Raw genomic sequence first — 20,261 nt, forward strand, 5'->3', positions numbered from 1 at the left:
GGTGATGGGCTGCCTCTCATTTTGTTTTCTTGCTAGTATTTGTGTAGTACTTCATAAATGCTTTACAAATATTATCTTATTTGATCCTCACAACAATCCTGGGAGGTGTATTCTATTATTATTGCCATTTTACAGATGAAGAAAATTGAGCTGAACAGAGGCTAAGTGACTTCCCCAGGAACACATGGCTAATAAGTGTCTAAGGCAGCATTTGAACTCAGGTCTCCCTCACTCTAGAACCTGATACCAGCTGAATGACCAACTAACTGTGGGGTTTATTATAATAGAGATTCTTTTGGTGTATGGGTTGACCTAGATTGATCCCATGATCTCTTTAATCCCTAAAATTCTGTGAATCTGTGATTTGTGCTGGGGAGTGTGGGAAGCCCCTTGAGGACAAGACCAATGATGATCTTCCCTCTTCCCCTGTCCCCCTCCATTCAGCGTCAGCAGCTATGACCGAAACCAGCCGTATGCTGCTGAGTGGTCTGATGATGAAAGTGGAAATCCCTTCGGGGCGGGTGAGGCCAACGGGGGTGCCAACCCCTTTGAGGATGATGCCAAGGGGGTGCGTGTTCGGGCACTCTATGATTATGATGGTCAGGAGCAGGACGAGCTCAGCTTCAAAGCAGGTTTGACCTAGGAGGAGGGCCCAGGGGCATGGGACATGGGTGAGCTAGGAGTAGAGTTTCTGTCTGGGGATTAGATGCTAAGTAGACATAGAGAATTATGAAAGTTGGGGACATGGGGACAGTTGTGAGAGGGCAGCAGGGAATATTGGAGTGGCTCAACAAAGGCTTTCACAAAGTGAGGGATAGATGTAGATATGGTAGCAGACTACAAGAGTGAAGGTATATGGGACCTGAAAGGCAAGGGGTCAGGGGACAAAGGATGGAATGTGGAACAAGGAATTGTGGAATATTGGGAGCCTGGCAGACAGGATATAGGGTAGAATTAAGGGTCCTCATTCCAAGAGTCTTGGGGATGCATATTCAAACCACATTCCTTTCTTCCCCAACCACTAACCCTGTCTCCTGTTGTGTCCCTCCAGGAGATGAGCTCACCAAACTGGGAGAAGAAGATGAGCAGGGTTGGTGCCGAGGCCGTTTGGACAGTGGGCAACTTGGTCTCTATCCCGCCAACTATGTGGAGTCCATCTAACTGTCTCTCCCCATCCCCCATCAGCCCACCTCATGCCTTTGCTCTCTATCCCTCCCAGTCTCCCTTCCACCATCTATACCCTTCATTCCTTGCCAACCCTCTTCTGTCTTCTGTCCTTTCGGATCCACCCTCTTCCACAATCAACCCATTCCTCCTGCCCCACCTCCATAGAGTTCCAGACATATTTTCCAGTCAAGCTTTTATTTTTTTAAAAGTCGTCTTGGGAAGAAAAAAATAGAAAAAAAAGAAAAACAAAGTAAAACCAGAAACAAGCATTCAAAATAGCACCATAGAGTGGGGGCAGGGAAGGGGTAGGGTTGGGGAAGTAATCCTCCTGCAGGTGAGGGGCCACAGCCTCAGCCAGCAATGTTGGCAAGGGCTCTTGGTCTTCAGATCTCATCAAAGAGGTCTGTTTCTCTGTGTCCTTCAGAAGTCTCCCAAGACCCCCTCTTCCAGAATCCCTGACTCCCATCCATTCTCCTCAGGCTGGCTCACAGAATGTCAGAGCTGGAAGGGACCTTACAGACTGTCTAGTCTAGCCCCATTATTTTATAGAGGAAGAAACTGAAGCCTGGAAAGGGAAAATGACTGGTCTAAGGTCACATCGCAGGGTAGAAGCAGACAAGAACTCAGGACTCCTGACTCCTCAATCCAATGCTTTTTCTACTAGACCACACTGATCTCTAAGGATTCTTGTTTCCACCCACTCCCCATACTCCTTCTCAAGGATCTCTCTGTCTCTCTCTTTTTTTCTTTCCTATTTCTTCTTCCATAAGAGGACAGCCCACCCCTCCACCTCCCATATGTGTCCCACCAGAGGACTGCTGTCTAAGGGAGGGTGAGATCTTTCGGTCTCTAAGTCTTCCATTGGGCTTTCTGAGGTCTTCCTATTCTTACATGTGCTTTTCTTATTCTATTTTATCCCCTCTCCTGCTGGCTATGGAGAAAGTGGAGAAGAAGGAGGGTAGGATGGACCCCTTCCCTCCAAACTGGGGTTGATGGGAGATGGTAGCTTCCACTGAATAGTTTGGGGAGACTAAAGGTGCAGGCACTCCCAGCAATGAGAGATGGGGAGGTAAGGATGCCCTGAGCATCTCCTGATCTTGGCTCACCCTGATCCAGGGCCTTTGGGGGACAGAGGGAACAACCTTCTTCTTCCTAAGTTTCTGGGCTCAGCCCCATGTGGCACAGGATAGAGGATGCTGGTGCAGAGTCCAACTGGGATCATCAAGGTTGTAGCAGTGAGACTATTCCTGCCCACTCTTTCTCCCATCCTTAAGCCTGGGTTAGGGGAGCTGAGAGTGAGCTCCAGCTTGGGTGGATGGCCTATCCCAGAAATCTATACTCTTAGCATCCCTCAGTGGTGGGAAAGGGAGAGTAATTGCCTCAGGGCAGTCATTTTACCCCAGTCATGGTTGCTGACCTGGATGGAAGGGATGACCCCTCTAAATATACCCACACATGGATACCTCACCCCCAAGTAAACACATGCTGGATGGCTTCTAGGACCCCAAACTTCTGAAAAGGTCTGATGTCTTGCAGACAAAATCAGTAACAGTAGCAACTACTTTGTCTCGGAGGATGCAAGAAGGCAACATTTGATCATATTTGACATTCAGAACCCAAGTAGGTAGGACCCTGCCTCTTCTACTCTCTATTTCTAGATATGCCACGTGGACCCCATTGTCCTTTTCCACTTCTGCATATCTCTTCCTTCCCCTTCCTCTTTCTGACCTGGGGAAGGCACCATAGAGACTCTGTCGCTAGAAGCTTGAGTGAGCTTGTGGTTGTCTCCCAAGACCCCCATCCTTTGAAATTTTGGGTCTGTGGGGCTACTGGCAAGGGGGAAGGGGAGAGATTCCCATAGAGGGCTAATGATATTATTCCTCTTGGCTCTCACTACCTCTACTCAGAATCCTAAGGCTGCTCTCTTTTTCACCCTCTCCCCTCATCCTCAAGAGTTTCTCCTAGAAACTGAGGTCATCCCCCTCCCCCAACCTGGCCCTCTACTGGACAGGACTCCATATGATTCCCAATACACTTAGGAGGAAGAATGGATGGGGAGGAGCAGCCTTTGTTCTCAAGAAAGTGGAAACTTTGACACTTGAGCAAGATGGCAACTGCCTGAGGACACAATAGTCTGATCTCCCTGAAGTCTCCTCTTCTTGATTCCTCCATCTTCACCTTGTCAGGGAGGTGGTGAGCTTGTTTCTTCCCCACTTCTCTCCCCACCTCCTTAGTCTAGGCAAGCTTGGACCATGGCCAAGGGGAGCTCAGGAGGCCTGAGGTAGAAGGCTGGTGGTCCCTACAAATAGGGATGAAAGAATTCCCTGCCAAAATTTAAGGCAGGACATATTAGGGATGGAGAATTTTAGTGCCTCCTCCTATCAGGGGCACTTGGGAGATAAATTCCATTCAAACCAAAGGTCAGTAGCCCTGGAATAGGATGAGAGAAGACTACAACAGGTCCTTCCCTGCCTCCATCTTGCTACTGGAGTATGTCCGAGTCTAGTAGTAGGGAGTAATGATGGTGAAGGGTGTCCTGGTGACCCACAAAGCTGTACGATCCCATAACTGGGTTTCCCTGGGAAGCTGATGCCAATGGATGGCCATGCAGCACCAGGTGAGATTTGATCTTAGCAGCTCTCAATTCCAGCCTATGGAAATCTTCAATCTTCTTCCACCTCCTAGAGCATGCTAAACAGAAGCCAATCCTAACAGCATCAAGATCCTTTATTCCTTAATCTGATTACCCCTTCCCCCTTTATTGTTGCTAAAGCCCAATGGGATCTGTGGAAGTGGAATTTGAAGCTCAGGACCATGGATAGAAACCCCTTACTCAGTCAGGGTCACAAAGAATCCCCAGAGAAAGAATTCTTGGGTATATATATATATTTGCCTCCAGATGCCTTGACTTTATTATTTTCCTGGAATTCACCCTAAAGCTTTAACTCCCAGAGTCTCAGAGCCCTTGTTGCCCAGGGGCAGTGTTCTGAGAGGGGACCTAATTGGAGTCTGATCTCTCCCTAGGGTCAAAGGCAGCCACCCCCAGGTGCACTGCCCCTCCTCAGACTTTAACCACACCAAGTCTTCCCATTCCCTCTCCCTCATCACTGATACAACTTTAGACTTCTGGTCTAATTGGAGATAGTCCCTGTAAACTCAAAGCATTATTTCAGGCGTCTTCCAATCAACAGTTGCACACACTCCTCTTTACCCCATCTGGATAGGCAGAAAGGGTCCAGGAATCCACCTATCTCCCAGGGTTGTTATGAGGATGAAATGAGATACTCATCATAAAGCAATTAGCACAAAGTCTGGCACTATAAACAATATATAAATTTTAGCTACTCTATTCCAGCTCTTGATTCCAGAAGCAAATCTCTCCTGGTTATTCCTAAAGTCAATTAGGACAGTGGGACTCTGCCTCTTGTTTTCTCCTTTCCTTCTCACTTCCCCATACCTATCTTCATGGAAATGATAGGACATTCATGCATCTTAGGACATGGATACCACTCTTTCTTAGAGACAGGTCCAGAGGCATCTCTGTAGTTAGGGAAAGGAAGGGGTTGCTGCTTTGCCCAATCTCTAAGTCTCCTTTCTTTTCTTTCTGCACTGGACTCCAACCTAGCCATGTCCAAGGACTTGTTTTGGGGCCTCTATCCCTTCTGACTGCTGAGAAGTCCCCATTCCCACACTCTGTCCCAGGAGAACTTCCCTATTAGCCTTCTCTTGCTTTTCTGGGACTTTGGGGCTGGCTTCTACCCTGACTTGCCCGATTTAAAGGGGTATCTACAAAGGAATGTGAGAAGGTCAGTGGTGAATTCCTATGGCCCCATAACACACACACGCACATACACACACAACCATACTCCTCCATTGCAGTCTATCCCCACTCTCACCCCACAATACACACACATACATACAAATACGTATATATACACACATATATCTATTTATATACTGTGATTGACTGGATAAAAACCAGAAATCTGTTGCCATCTCTTGGACTTTCTTAATTTGGATGTCCTCTACTCCTGGGTTCTAAGAGACATCCTGAGATTTTCTTTCAGAGTCTGGTTACCATTATGGGGCAAGTCCACAGAGAGAAAAAGAGGTGCTGTAGAAAGGGCGCTGGCCCAAGAAGTCAGGAAATTCTAGTTCTTGTCTCATTTTCTGCCAAGAACTTGCTCAGTATCCTCAGGCAAGTGACTTCTCTGGACATCAGGTTCCTGTTCTGGGAGAGGAGGGGGTTGGCCTGGTTGGTCCCTTCCAGCTTTGCCATCATCTCTTATCTTGAGGTCCAGCAGAGACTGGATGACCTCTCATGGAGGAGACAGACCATTGGAAACAAGAAATACCAATGAGGAGTTCAGACTTAGTGGGCACCTGACAGCTGTGTTCAAGTACTGGAAGAGGTGCCATTTGGAAGAGGGATTAGAACAAGGGTAAAATGAGGAATAATAGATAGAAGTTGAGAAGAAATTGTTTTTAGCTCAACAAAAGGAGAAACTGCCCATCAATTATATCTACCCTAGAGAGGAATTGGGCTGCTGAAGTGGTAGTGAGGTCCCTACCACTGATCATGTTCAGGCAGTGGTTAGATAACCTCTTATGGAGAATATCATGGGGGGTACTTATTCATGCAGGAACACAACCAGAGAGCCTCTGAAGACCCTACTAACTCTGTAATTAGTTCTGAGTTTACCAGGGATTGAGGGTATTTGGAAAAGATTAATGGAGGAAATAGAGGGACAGAGAGCTCGAGATTTGGGCACAGATAAGGCCAGAGATAGGGGCTGTGGGGTGGAAGTTTGGTAGGCTGCCTTCCCAAGGCCTGGCAATTGTCCTCATGTTGCTACAACCCAGTTCTCTGGGCTCCTGAGCTCCTACCAGTAGTGACTGTGGGAACTTCTTGGCCACATCCCTTACTCCAGCAGCTCCCTTCTCTACCCAGTTCCCAATATCTGTCCCATAGACTCTTCTCTTAACTCCTGTTCCTCCACTCCCAACTCAAGCAAAACTATCCAAGGACAGAGCCATCGCCAAATCTATAACTACACCATGCATTGGGGAAAAAGAGGCAACGTGATAGATTTGGAATCAAGACAGGCTGTAATCCCAGTTTGCTACTTATTACTTTGGTGACCTTGGACAAATCATTTTCCCTTCTCTATGCTCAATTGCCTCCTTTGTAAAATAGGAGGTGGGGAAGGGTTGATTCTTATTATATTAGGTTTTATTGCCTTTTTTTATCTATCTTAACCCCCACTGTCCAGAGTAGGCAGGGAAGCCTAGTGTCCCTGTCCTGAGTGAAATTGCTTCATATGGCAAGAGTTCTCCAAATAGTGGGGTGCTTAGGGTTATTTCTGTACCAGCTGGGAACTCTCTCCCCAGCTGTAGCCCCAGGGCTAGGAGCAAAGAAGGCTTGGGGTAGGGATGAGGGTGGGTTAGAGTGAGAAGGAAACTAGATGCAGAGTTATGGTTTCCCTGGGGTAAGACAGGGCAGGGTGGGTCAGAGTATACAGTCCTTTCACTAAGATAAAGTCCTAACTCTGAGAGTCTCTGGTTCTATAATTCAGAGATATTCCCCATGAGGAGTACCTCATGGTTGGCCATGGGCATCTTGCACGGATGAATGGAGGGTACAGAATGTGAAGAGGTGGATTTCAGAGAACCCAGCTTTAGTCTCCCTGAGAAGAATCATAGTCCAGCCTCCAAACTGGTGAGAAGTGGTTGGTTAGGGAGAGACAGTCCTTTTATCTAAATTAGAAACTCACTGGAACAGGGTTGCAAGCAGTGTGTTTCTGGGAGAAAACAGGCGACCCGATGTATATTAACATCCTCCCCTCCTCCTCCCCTGCCCCATCTTCCACCAAACCTCTGAAGAAGGTTCTCTTCATGGTCAATTCTGAGGTCCTAGAACAGGGCCTGGTGAGCAGATACAGTGACACAAGGCCATTCCATTGCTGTTTCATCATAGTCTGAGTTTGCATCTTTGTCCAACCTGCCTGTCCCCTCTCCCCTCTCTGTCCAACAGATATAATAGAGGGGAAGGACCCCAGGTCCCAATCAGATCCCCTGACCCCTTGACAACCCCCAAATCTATGAATAAAGACAAAACTATTTTATTCATGTATATGAGCTTGGTTATTGGTGGGACCCTGGTAATGGGAGTCACACCTGGTGGGGGTGGGGGTAAGGACTTTTTTGAAGAGTTGAGGCATGGGCCCAGTGTTTGGAAGCTCAAAAGTAGATGCTGGGGAAATGGAGGAATTGGTCTGGCTTGGGGCGGGGATAGGGGTGGTGGTTGGGGCAGGGCACAGTTTGCTGGCATAATACAAGCCTCACCTGCAGGTTTCTGTCAGGGTTGCCAAGGGGCCCAAGTCTGGGAAGCAAATTTGTGAGATGAAGTCTCCTATACCTCCGTGCATGTCTTGAAGTACATACAACTAGACAGAGCTGCTCTCCTATCCCTACCCCATTTCATTCCTGTTTCTCTTTCCGGAGCTTCTCCTCTTCCCCCCCACCCCAGGTCCTAGCCTCTCCTGCCCATCTAACCCTCCTTTCTTTTCCGCTGCCTCTTCCCTCCCTCAGATCCCTGAGATAGCTCTTCTACCTAGATTGGGTTGGGGAACCTGTGGCCTCAAGGCCCTCAAGGTCCTTGGATACAGCCTTTTGACTGAGTTCAAGTTTTACAGAACAAATCCTTTTATTAAGGGGATTTGTTCTGTGAAATTTGGATTCAAAGGGCCGCACTTAAGGACCTCGAGGACCACATGTGGCCTCAAGGTTGCAGGTTCCCCACCCCTGACCCAGATAATTCTTCCCAGCCCCAGGTTCTGGGAGAGGGAGGGGTGTTAGGGAAGGAGAGAATTACCTAAAACTCCTGTCAGAGACAGAGTCAGAGAAGCTGAAGATGAGCCCTAGAGAGAATGGGAGGAGACAAAGAAAACCTGTTGAACAAACTGCATGCTAAGGATCTGACCTGAGGTGCAAGCCTTCCTCCTCCCCCACTAGGGAGAAGAAAGAGTGGAGAAATGGGGACAGGACAGGAGGGGCCAGCAGGAACCTGGCTGGTGTGGATCAGCTGCGGCTGCTGTCCCTTCCCACTATCGGGTTCTGTGATTTGGTGATCAGGAGAGGCCAGAGGCAAGGGGGACAGAGACAGAAGCAGTCCCTTTGCTAGAGCATTCAGATGGCACAGAAGATGCCAACAGTCTGTTTGCTCAACACAAAAGTAAACTTTTTTCTTGACAATAAAACTGCTGGGGGGTAGGAAAAGGCAGTCCAGTTAACCCTCAGTTCTCTGAGGCTCACTTTGGCTCTGACTTCATCTCCTCTTTTGGATTCAAAGGTCTTGGGTTGGATTTTTGTCTCTTCCACTAACTAGCTGTGTCAGCTCAGGTAAATCTCTTTGGGCCTATATAACGAGGGAGTTGAATTCAATGGCCTCTGAGGTTCCTTTGGCTCTGAATCTATGATCCTGTGATTCTTTGGGGGTGGGGGTAGGGAGGAGAGAATCACAGTTTCTCTTAAACAAGCAAGTTGCCATGGGGCTAAGTCCCAGACCTTCTCGTTAAAGCTCACACCTATTTGCACCCACCACCTCCTCTCTCATATGCACATACTCACACCTCTTCAGTTGGCACAAATTCTCCCACCCTCACAAGTCTGGAAATAGACACATTCACAGAAACACTCCTGATAGGATGGGGAATCTCAAGGTCTGTTCACAAAAGAGATAAACAACTAACTTCTGGAGGGGTGGGGGATTTGACAATCCCATTGACCTGAGCTCACCTAAGAGACTCCATCAAGAGAGACAGACACATTAATAAGGCATGATCCCCTAGGGAGCTAGGAAAGGTTCAGGGGATCACATCCCCTTCTCCACCCACCATTGATATCCTCCCAAAGACTCACATTGATAAAAGCTTCCTTTGGCAAGAAGGATGGGGGGAGATGGGGAGGCACCTGCTTTTACTGTCATAGCAGTAGGTGCTGGTCAGATGGGCCTGATATGGGGGCTTGGGGCTGCTTTATCCCGTTCTTCTTCCCTCTCCCCTCCAGGAGGCAACTATGGGGCCAAGTCTATGACCCCAGGCTTGTGCTGGGAAGGAAAAGGAAGGGAAAGGCAGTCCTGATTTCCTCCTCATTGTTATCCTTGACTTTGGAGAAGGAGTCCTTTTACCCCACTCTGGACCCTAGCTTCAGATTAGGCAAACTCTAGGGATTCAAGGGATGGAGCTAAAAAAGACAGACTTGCTGCCTCCTATCATGTTCATTTCTACCTCTTTGCTTTGGCTCCTATATCCCCTTCCATACTATTCTCCTAGATTCTTTTCCATATTCCTACCCATTCTTCAAGTCTTCCCTGTCTTCTTCCTCTGAAAAGCCTTCTCTGGAATCTTCCTCCTCTAGCATAGACAATTCATCAGTCCTTCCTTCCCTCCCTCCTCTGAACCCTTCCAGCCTGTACTTAGTTACACATTGCGCTGGATTACCATTTTTGATCTGTGTGCATGTTTATGTATGTGGGTGCCTCCCCAACTGGACCACGACTTCTTTTCTAGCATTCATCCTCCCACCCACACCCACCCATTCTTAGCCCAAAACACAGATCGTGTTCTCAGTGAACTTTTACGAGATGAATTGACAGTGAAAAGGCTGATAACTAGCATCAAGGGGCCCCTGGGAGTCTTCAGTTGGGTTGGGATTCCAAGCCAGGGAGAGAGAAGAGTGACAATAAACAGCTGAAAGAGCCCTCCCTTGGGAGGTCATTCCAGAGTAGTCTTAAATCACAGTGACTGTGTGTGTGTGTGTGTATTTTCTTCCCCATCAGAGAGCATAGAATAGGGTAAGACAGTAGGTTAATATTTTGGAAGGAGAGCCAGGTCAACAATTTGGCCAAAGACCCCCACCCCCACAGGGCCCCAGTACCAGAGAATATACTTGTGTTTGTTCAAAGAGAAGACTAATCCTCCACCTCCCCCACACAGGCCCCTTGTTCCTTGGACAGGGCTCAGCCCTGGGGTTGGGCAACGAGCCAACCTAGAGCTCAGCCTTCCCAGTCCCCTTGGCCTGAGCACAGTTCCAAGCAGCACTGACTAGGGTCAGGAGCTTCTGGGTAGAGCAGGCAGAGCCTAGGTTGGAGTGGGGGCAAGCTGAGAGAGAGGTAAGCCAGTGGGGTGAGATCAGGGTCCCAGTCCTGCTCTGTCCCTCGCCTGACTCCCTGTATCCCGGGTTGTCCCCAGTCAAACAGGATGCACAAATTGGTAAACCAGTCGTTGGGAGATGTCGGGTTTGCGAATGATCCCCTTCTTGTAATACTGGCGGATGGAACGGCTCAGCTTGTCATAGTTCATGGCTGGACGATTCTTGCGGATGCCCCACAGTCGGGCCACTTGGGCTGAGTCCTCAATCTTGAAAATGCCTGGAGAAGGTTTGCCATGTGAATGTAAGGAATTAGGGTAGGAGAACAGGATGAAGGAGTGAGAGAAAGAGAGAGAGAGAGAGAGAGACAGAGAGAGAAAGAGAGAGAAGGAAGGACATAGAGTTAATTTAGATTAGTTTCCTAGATGATGGAGAATTTGGGATAATGTGATGTTTGGAGGGTCATGTCAAGGTCTTCACTCTAGACCAGGTTGTAGTAGGGCAATAAAGAAGAGTTGATGGGTGTGTGTGTGTGTGTGTGTGTGTGTGTGTGTGTGTGTGCATCCTCTCCCTAAACCTCTCCTGCTCTTCAAGCAAATTAGAAATATCCCAATACTCTGGTAAGCCTTTGAGTCCATCTTTGTGCCTTTAGGCAGGACTGTATCTGAATCACTGAAGACGAATGGCTCCCAGATTACCCTTTTTCCTAAAATCCTCTTTCTGGAGTGGGGCAAGATGTGATGTTATCTCTTAGATAAGCATTTTGGTACCTCTCATCCTGTTCCACCAAGAAGCATCTTCTAATGGTTACCTATAGTTGCTCTTTCTGTGATCTTAATCTCTTCCAACTTCAAGACCAAGGCTACTTGCCTCCTTTTGATTTCTTTAGCCCATAATGACTTCTTCTTTAAAGTCTTATAGCTCTTACATTCCCCTGAAAGGCAGGAGCCTGCAGTAGTGGAAAGAGCATCTTACTGGTGTCAGAAGACATGGGTTTGAACCTGCCACTTACTTGTAGTATAACTGTGGTCAGACCACTTAGATGTAAGTTTTTCAACAAGTCACTTGACAAGGTCTCTAAACTTGCTAATCTTGTGGAAAGATGTATGGATGGGGAATAGATAATAACATGATTAAATGTATTCAAAACTGGTTGAATGACTAGATAATAATAATGATAGTGTTTATAATAGCTAATGATAACATTTATAATAGTTGCCATGTAGTCATAAGTTTTTTAAAGATTTGCAAAGCACTTTACAAATATCTCATTAGATCCCCACAACAACCTTGCAATGTGGGTGCTATTATAGTAGGTCCATTTTACAAATGAGGAAACTGAAGCAAATAGTAAATAACTTGCCCAGGGTCACACAGCTAGTGAGTGTCTGAGGCTGGATTTGAACTTAAATCTTCCTGATTCAAGGTCCAGTGCTCTATCTATTGCACTACGTCTCTGTCTCAAAGATGAGCCATTAATGGGTTAATGCTAACAAAAGTTTTATTCTAGTACCTCAGGGTGACATAGAAGTGGCCTTGGACTTTCAAAGCTTATGCCAGCAAAGTGTGAGCTCTGAAACTCTGACAATCTTTCCAGGTTGGAAATATATGATCCCTGTAGTAGAGGGCATCTGCTTCCCAAAGACCAGGTTGGCTAATTTGCCAGCTCATTGTCACTAGGCTCATTGCCACTAGGCTGGCCACTTCAATGATGACCTGGGAACCAATGAAACAAGAGAAGACACAAAATGATCCTCAGTTCTGTGTGGGCTCCTTCGTTTTCTGTAGTGGTGTTGGCAAAGTATTGGAAAAGGGGGTAGAGGGTGCTTAGAATCAGAGTTTTTAGATCACTTATAAACATGAACCTAACTGCTGGTACTCTGAATGTGACACCTTTGTCCAGTGACCACTAGGACAGCTTACAACTGGAGGAAATGGATAAGATTTTTTTGGAAGGAAATGAATTGTATCAATCTTCACATTCTCTCAATAGAGGCAATCAGAAGACATCAGGAGGATGCAGATAGATGGGAAAATGGTGCATGGGTCCTCCTTGACAAAAGCAAATAGAAGATGAAGACAATTTTGTCATGTAAGGTGAAGGCAACAAGAAATGGCTCTCTGTGGGACATGAGGCCATCTTCCTTTAAACTGCTAATGCCAAGTGTAGGCAAGGTCAACATGAAAATAACTGCAGCTTATACACTGATGACGACTGAGTCAGAAGGCAAAGAGGTAGAGAAATTATATGACTTAGTATCCCCAAGTCCCTCCAAATAAAATTGACACTTAATATTTATTTGATGGCTACAATGCCATTGTCACATGGAGAAGGATGGTGAAAAAAATGTTGGAAAATATGGCTCAGGATCAAGAAACCCAAAAGGCTGAATGCTTGCAGTTTGCACAAAAAACACATACCATGAATATGTTATTCAAGAAGACAAGCACTACAAATCAAAACAACTCTGAGGTACCACATCACACCTATAAGATTGGCAAACATGACAGAACAAGAAAATGATAAATGCTGGAGAGGATGTGGGAGAGTTGGAACACTAATTCATTGTTGGTGGAGCTGTGAGTTCATCCAACCATTCTGGAGAGGAATTTGGAACTATGCCCAAAGGGCTACAAAAATGTTCATACCCTTTGACCCAGCAATATCGCTACTAGGACTGTATCCCCAAGAGATCATAAAAATGGGAAAGTGTCCCACATGTACAAAAATATTTATAGCAGCTCTCTTTGTAGTTGCCAAAAACTGGAAGTCAAGGGGATGCCCATCAATTGGGGAATGGCTGAATAAATTATGGTATATGAATGTAATGGAGTACTATCGTGCCATAAGAAATGATGAACAAGAAGACTTCAGAGAGGCCTGGAACGACTTACATGATCTGATGCTGAGTGAAAGGAGCAGAACCAGGAGAACTTTGTGCACAGCTACGACCACAGTGTGCGAGAGTTTTTTCTAGTAGACTTGGAATTTTGTGATAATGCAAGAACTTATTAAAAAAAAAAATCCCAATGGTGGATTTCTTTTTTTTTTTTTTAAATTTTTTTTTATTTTTAATGTTTAACAATCACTGCCATACAATTGTGATTTTATCCCCCCCACCTACCCCCCACTCCCCCCCTCCCTCCCCACAACTGCATACAATTCTGTATAGATTCTACATATACTTTCCTATTGAGTATATTTTCACTATAGTCATGCTATGTAGTCAAACTAAGATAAATGAAAGAAATCGTATAACAAATCAGAACATGATACACAAACACATACACATACACAAACATGATCTGTTACATTATGTGAGTGACTTCCATATTTCTCTCTCTGAGTGTGGAAGGCATTCCAATGGTGGATTTCTAAGGCAAAATGCCTTCCACACTCAGAGAAAGAAATATGGAAGTCATTCTCAGAATGTAGCAGATCATGTTTGTGTGTGTGTGTGTGTGTTTTTGTGTATCATGTTTTGATTTGTTATATGATTTCTTCCATTTATTTTAGTCCGACTACATAGCATGACTATAGTGAAAATGTACTCAATAGGAAAGTATATGTAGAACCTATACAGAATTGTATGCAGTCGTGGGGAGGGAAGGGGGTAGTGGGAGGTAGGTGGGGGGGGATAAAATCTTAATTTTATGGCAGTGATTGTAAAACATTAAAAATAATAATAAAAAAAAGTTAAAAAAAAAAAAAAGAAGACGAGCACTAAATAACAACCAAAAACCCTTGACTATAACTGAACAGACAGGAAATAGATGGTTACTGATGTGTGGGATCCTTTACAAATTGGCTGCCAAACTATTAACTTGTTAAAATTAAAAATCCAAATTAGAATTTAAAAAGAATAAAAATGAGAGCATAGGCATGAATTTTTGTGGTAGAAAGAACCCCCTTCCCACCCAACACATGCACACACACACACACACACACACACACACACACACACACACACACACACACACACACAAAGTGAGTACCCACTGACCAGAGAATACTAGAACAATGGTGTTATATGAATGTGAAATGGTAACTATGAGGGTTTCTGAGAAACATGGCAAGACTTGTATGAACTGATGCAGAGTGAAGGAAAGACCAGAAGAACAATATATGAAATGACCGGAACTAGGTAATAAAGTAGACAGTGTTGGGCCTGGAGTTAGAAAGTTCTGAGTTCAAATTCAACGTCAGATATCTTCTAGCTGTGTGGCCCTGGATGAATCACTAAACATTTGCTTGTCTCAGTTTCCTCATCTATAAAATGTGGATAATAATAGCACTTACAATTCAGGGTTGTTGTGAGGATCAAACGAAATATTTGTAAGTAAATAAACAGCGGTCTCTGGGGGGATCTGTCCTTGGTCCTGTTCTGTTCAACATTTTCATCAATGATTTGGATAAAAACACAGATGGCACGCTTACCAAATTTGCAAATGACACATTGTTGAAATAAACAGCTACAGAAGCAGTGCCCAAAAAGATTCCAACAGTCTAGAACATAAGGCCAAATCTTATTAGATGAAATTTTGTTTTTGTTGTTATTTAGTTGTTTCAGTCGTATATGACTCTTCATGACGCCATTTAGAGTTTTCTCGGCAAAGATACTGGAATGGTTTGTCATTACCTTCTCCAGCTTTTTTTTTTTTTTTTTGCAAATGAGGAAACTGAGGCAAACAGGGTAAGTGACTTTCTCAGAGTCACATAGTTAGTAGGCATCTGAGGTCAGATTTGAACTCTGGAAGAGGAGTCTTCCTGACTCTATCCACTGTACTATCTAGCTGCCCTGAGTCAAGATGACCTAAGTTCAAATCCAGCCTCAGACACTTAGTATCTGTGTGACCCTGGGCAAGTCATTTAACTTCTGCTTTCCTTAGTTTCCTCATTTGAAAAATGGGTATAATAATAGCATCCACTTCCCAGGGTTGTTGTGAGAGTTAGATGAGAGAATATTTGCAAAGTGACTGGCACAGTCCCAGGCACACAGCTGCTATTTTTTGTTCAGTTGTTCAGTTGTTTATGATTACTCATGATCCCGTGAACATAGCAAGTCAGTACTGTCCATGGGATTTTCTTGGCAGAGATACTGGAGTGGTTTGCCATTTCCTTTTCCAGTGTGGCACACAGTAGGTACTTAACAAATGCTTTTCCCCTTCCTCTCTGGTCCAACCCTTTCCTTTTACAGAACAGGAAACAGAAATATGAAGTAACTTGACCAAGTCCACACAAATAGTACATGTCATGAATAATATGGAAATATGTTTTACATGATTGCACATATATAACCTATACTAAATTGCTTACTGTCTTAGAAAGGGGGTGGTGAAAGAGAGAGGAAGAAAACTTAGAATTCAAAATTTTTAAAAAATGAATGTTACAATTTGTTTTTACATGTAATTGGAAAAAATAAAATCCTATTAAAAAATAGTACATGGTAGACAAGATGCCAATCCAAGAATCTGAACTGGTCTGGCATGGTCACATCACTGCCCTTCTTTAAACCAGTTTTCTTCTCTGAAACTGGGCCCAGGGAGTCTCTAAGGTCTAGACTCCCACCCCTTTCCCAAGCCTGAAGTCTTCTCCCCTCCCTCTCCTCCTCCAGCCTCTTGCGCAGGGGTCCTCCTCTCCTTTGGTCTCCTCAGTTCCCAATATGGCCCTTCTCACCCCACTCTCATCACTCACCTTTTTCTTTATTGAGCCATCGGATGAAGCGGCCGTAGCTGTGTGGTTTGAGCAGTAGCTCTTTAAGGAACTGCCAAAGGTGGATAGGCTGGCCGGAGCAGGAAGAGTCCACTTCGCTGTCATTCCAGGTCTCCTCACTCCCCACTGCTGAGGGAAGAAAGGAGGAGAGACACACTGCTCAATCCTGCAGGGCCCCCTGCTTGCCTGGGCTTATCTTCCCCCCTCCATCCCCTTCCCCACCAAACCCAAGCCTCCCAAGAAGCTCACCACAAACATGCAGGGCTCCAGAGGTTCTCTCTTTCATCCAGGTGGCTGTAGCAGAAGGAAGGGCTTGATGAGAATCACAGAGACACCAGCCTGAGTGTCAGAGAAGAGGAAGGCAGGGACCTTAGGACCCTTGGCCTGGCATTGGAAGGGACCTCAGAGACCACCAAGTGCAGTCCTCTCATTTTACATATGAGGAAACTTAGGCTAGGAAAGTACAACGATTTATCCTAGATCACACAGGGAATCAGCATTAGAGAAGAGATTGAAACCCATGCCCTCCGACTCTGAGTCAGTCTTCTTTCTCTTGGAACACATTGCTTCCTTCCAAGTCAGGACAGTGAATGGCAAAGCTCAAAGTGAGTATGTCAGTAGTATGGAAAAATAACCTAATAAGAGAGGAATGGTGTCCAGAAAGAACGAGGAGATAGGGCACATCGGGAGTGTTCAGTTCTAGGTGTACCATGGAATATTGGGACATTGGAGTTCATCCATAAGAGGGTGACCCAGGATAACTGAGGGAATTGGAGTCGAAAGTATAATAGGAGTTAGGACAGGACTGAAGTTGGTACTGAAGATGGGAAAAGGAAAGGAATCAGGATTGAGAATGGGACTACAGGTAAGTTTGGAACAGAGAATCATAGATTTAAAGCTGGAAGGGAACTTATAAGCCACTGAGTTCATTTTGCATACAAGAAAACTGAGGCACAGAGAAGTTAAATGACTAATATAGCTATCTTGCGTCTGAGGTGGGATTTGAACCTGTGCCTTCTGAATGCAAATTCAATGTCCCATTTATGATATTAGGGAATGGGGATGAAGCAGAAAATGGGCTTGGGGGCCAAGATCAAAGGACATATGTCCCAACTAGAGTGAAAGGTAAAGGGATATTTTCCCTAGAAGAGAGTAGATGACCTCTCACTTAGAGCCCAGGTGCATCTTCTTGGTGTATTCTATTCCAGGGTAAGGGTCATCGTAGGGTGGGATGTCATAGTGGATAGCAAGGGCCCGTAAGGAGCAGCAGGAGAGCAGTTTCCCCCTGGGTTTATGTAGCCCAGCCTTTGCCCCATTACCCCTCTGCTCCTGCCCATGCCTACCTGATTTCCAGATGTCTAAGTGGGCATGCAGAATATCCCCACAGAGGGGTGAGCGCTGGCGGAACTGCTCCTCTGACATGGCACACAGTTCCTTGCCTCCCAACTCTTGGAAGGCTTTGCCCACTGGAGGCAGTCGGTACTGGTGTTCTGTCCAAAGCAGCCACTTCTGTACGTTCCCTGGACTCCAGTCACTGGGGTCTGTAGGGGGAGAAGCTTTGTTCTCAGTTCCTAAGACTACAATGCCTACACATAGGGAGGAAGGCCCTCTGGGAAGGGTAGTGACGCTTCTCTACTCCCTTTCCCTGCACCTCCCTACCATGTACACCTTTCATTGGTCCTTTTCATAGGACTTGGTATGTCTGACTCTTCATGACTCCATTTGGGGTTTTCTTGGCAAAGATACTGGAGTGGTTTGCTATTTCCTTCTCAAGTTCATTTTACAGAAGAGGAAACTAAAGCAAACAGGGTTAGGTAACTTGCCCAGGGTCATACATCAAGTAAGTGTCTGAGGCCAGATTTGAACTCAGGCGGATGAGTCTTTCCGATTCCAGGCCCAGAACTCTATTGACTGCACCACCTAGCTGCCCCAGGATACAGGACATAGGTACCTTATCTCTGCCAACCAGACCTCTGAAGGTGGGGTATGCATGTTTAATCTTCCCTGTATCTCCTTCAGTGCCTAGCATATGACCAGGCACATAATAAACGAACAATGGAGGATATTCTTGGATGACCTCTGAGAACCCTTCCAATTATGTGAAATACTTATTGACACTAATGCCATGATTTGAAGAGTCCCCTCAGACAAAGCTCCCTTGCTCCCAACAGAGATATCCTTCCCATAGGCTGCCAGAGAGCATGAAACTCTAGCACTAGAGATTCATTCTTTTAGGTCCTGAATGTGTGTTTGCATCTTTGAGAATGTTCTGTTTAAGGTAAAATTTCTTAAGAATAAATGTAAAAATCTTAGACTTGGGTTCAAAAAGTCAACTTCACAAGGATGAGGTGGATATATAGCAGCAGTTCATGGGTTGGGAAAAAATTTTGTTTTTTAGAAAAGGGTTTTTTTTTTTTTTTAAGAAAGTCCAATATGAGTCATAACATATGGCTGTCAAAAGTTACTTGAGCCTTAGCCTTGGTTAAAAGAAATCACCTTCAGAGCAACTCTGGAATATGTATTTAATTCTGGATGCCCATTTAATATTGACTAAATGGAGAGAACACACGGCAGCCTGGATGGGCCCTGAGATCTTAAGATGAGATGGTGTTGGAATTGTGATTTCATTGGTGTTGTGAATGTACTTTTTCTGCCTTCTCTGAAACTTATAACTGTAGAGACTTGCCTAGGATCCCACAACCCTTATTATATAATAGGCAAGTCTCCCTGAATCTGGAGGCCAATTCTTTGTCCATTAGACCACATTGTCCCCTGGTGCTATGGATGTATATTGAAAATTTGTGAAAGGCTCAGGTGGCATATTGCTGATTGGACCCTGCTAAATCTCAGTCTTGGATGACTCCCATCTGTCTTCTCCAAAGCTCCTGCATGTCTCCTATGTTTAACATAGGTACAGAAAATCACACAACCATCCTGATTGGGTCCACTACAAATCTACTTTACATATCTTCAATTGGGACCTCCTTCCTACTGGGCAATCCTTCTACAACTCCTTTATTAGGTCACTGTCCCACTCTCCACAGTGGCCCTTCCAAACCTTTTCATCTCTCCTCAAACTTCCCAAGGCTTCTTCTCCTCCCATTTTCTCAGTTGAGAACCTTGCCTTATATTTCACAGAAAAAATTGAGGTCCATTTACTGTGTTTCTTTCCTCTTCTCTCCTCTTCATTGCATATCACTCAGATGCCTTCTGATACTATTGCCTCCACCTCTTATCTTACACAAAAAGGTGGCCTTACTTTTTTTTTTCTTTACCAAAGTTAACCCTTCTCTCTGCAAAATAGACCTCTTTCTTTATCCTCTTCTCCAATAGGTTGCCCCCTCTATAATCTCCACTCCATCACTTATCTTCAATGTCTTCCAGTCTACGGGCTTCTTTCCTACAACCTGCAAATATGACCGTCTATCCCCACCCTCAAAAAACCCGTCCATGATCTTCTCATCCCCACTATTGCCCTATGTCTTCTGCCCTCTGTGGTCAACTTCTTATAAAGGTCACGTGTAATCGATGCCTCCACTTTCTGTACTCTCACTCACTTCTTACACAGTCCTTTACAATCTGGTTTCCAACCTATCATTGCCCTCAAACTACTCTCTCCAAAGTTAGCAGGGAACTTTTCTTAATCTTCCTTCCTCTTGACCTCTTTGAAGTCTTTGACATTGTTGACCACCCTCTTGTTGATATTCTCTTCTTGCTTGGTTTTCAGGACACCACTCTCTCCTGGTTCTCCTTCTACCTATCTGATTGTTCCTTTTCAATCATCTTTGCTAGATCTTCTTCCAGATCACAGCCTTTAACTGTAGGTGTCCCTCGGGGGTTCTGTCCTGGACCCTCTTCTCTTCTCCCTCTATACTACTTCACTTGGTGAGTTCATCAGCTCCCATGGATTCAGTGACTGTCTCTATGCTGATGATTCTCAAATCTACATACCTTGTTCTAACGTCTCTGCTGTCCTCCAAATTTCACATTTCCAATTGCCTTTTAGAGCATTTCAAACTGGAAGTCCAATAGACATCTTATAAGACCTTAGCCTAAAAGGGCCAGGGTCTCACATTGCATCTGGGCTGTCTCCAGTTGTCCTGATGAATATCAGGCCACTGGACCCAGATGGCTCAGAAGAAGAAAGTGAGGTTGATGACCTTGCACAGCCCTCCCTCACTCAAATCAAAGTCAACTGCAAGTCAAGTCATCATCTTAATGTCATGGTCCT

The 20,261-nt window shown here is 45.2% G+C and overlaps 2 protein-coding genes across 8 annotated transcripts in view; one reads left to right on the top strand and one right to left on the bottom strand.

Moving 5' to 3' along the window:
* The window catches only part of PACSIN1 (protein kinase C and casein kinase substrate in neurons 1), a 110,059-nt gene extending 102,759 nt beyond the window's left edge, over positions 1 to 7,300 (top strand). For both annotated transcript variants that reach the window (XM_072641801.1, XM_072641802.1), the window contains 2 exons: positions 445 to 632; positions 1,052 to 7,300. In XM_072641801.1, coding sequence (XP_072497902.1) covers positions 445 to 632; positions 1,052 to 1,161 — 298 coding nt within the window. In that variant the 3' untranslated portion in view covers positions 1,162 to 7,300. The remainder of the gene's footprint in view (positions 1 to 444; positions 633 to 1,051) is intronic.
* Positions 7,301 to 9,968: 2,668 nt separating this feature from the next.
* SPDEF (SAM pointed domain containing ETS transcription factor) overlaps positions 9,969 to 20,261 on the bottom strand; it is a 61,197-nt gene continuing 50,904 nt past the window's right edge. For 2 of the 6 annotated variants that reach the window (XM_072641804.1, XM_072641803.1), the window contains 4 exons: positions 17,374 to 17,571; positions 16,280 to 16,369; positions 16,013 to 16,159; positions 9,969 to 10,597 (listed from right to left, as the gene is read on the bottom strand). In XM_072641804.1, the coding sequence (XP_072497905.1) occupies positions 10,419 to 10,597; positions 16,013 to 16,159; positions 16,280 to 16,369; positions 17,374 to 17,571 (614 nt within the window). In that variant the 3' untranslated portion in view covers positions 9,969 to 10,418. Of the gene's footprint in view, positions 10,598 to 11,800; positions 12,034 to 16,012; positions 16,160 to 16,279; positions 16,370 to 17,373; positions 17,572 to 20,261 lie in introns of those variants that run through there. The other 4 variants (XM_072641807.1, XM_072641806.1, XM_072641805.1 and 1 more) reach the window with 4 other exon arrangements.

Source organism: Notamacropus eugenii, chromosome 2 (assembly GCF_028372415.1).
Source record: "Notamacropus eugenii isolate mMacEug1 chromosome 2, mMacEug1.pri_v2, whole genome shotgun sequence".
Taxonomy (NCBI): Eukaryota; Metazoa; Chordata; class Mammalia; order Diprotodontia; family Macropodidae; genus Notamacropus; species Notamacropus eugenii.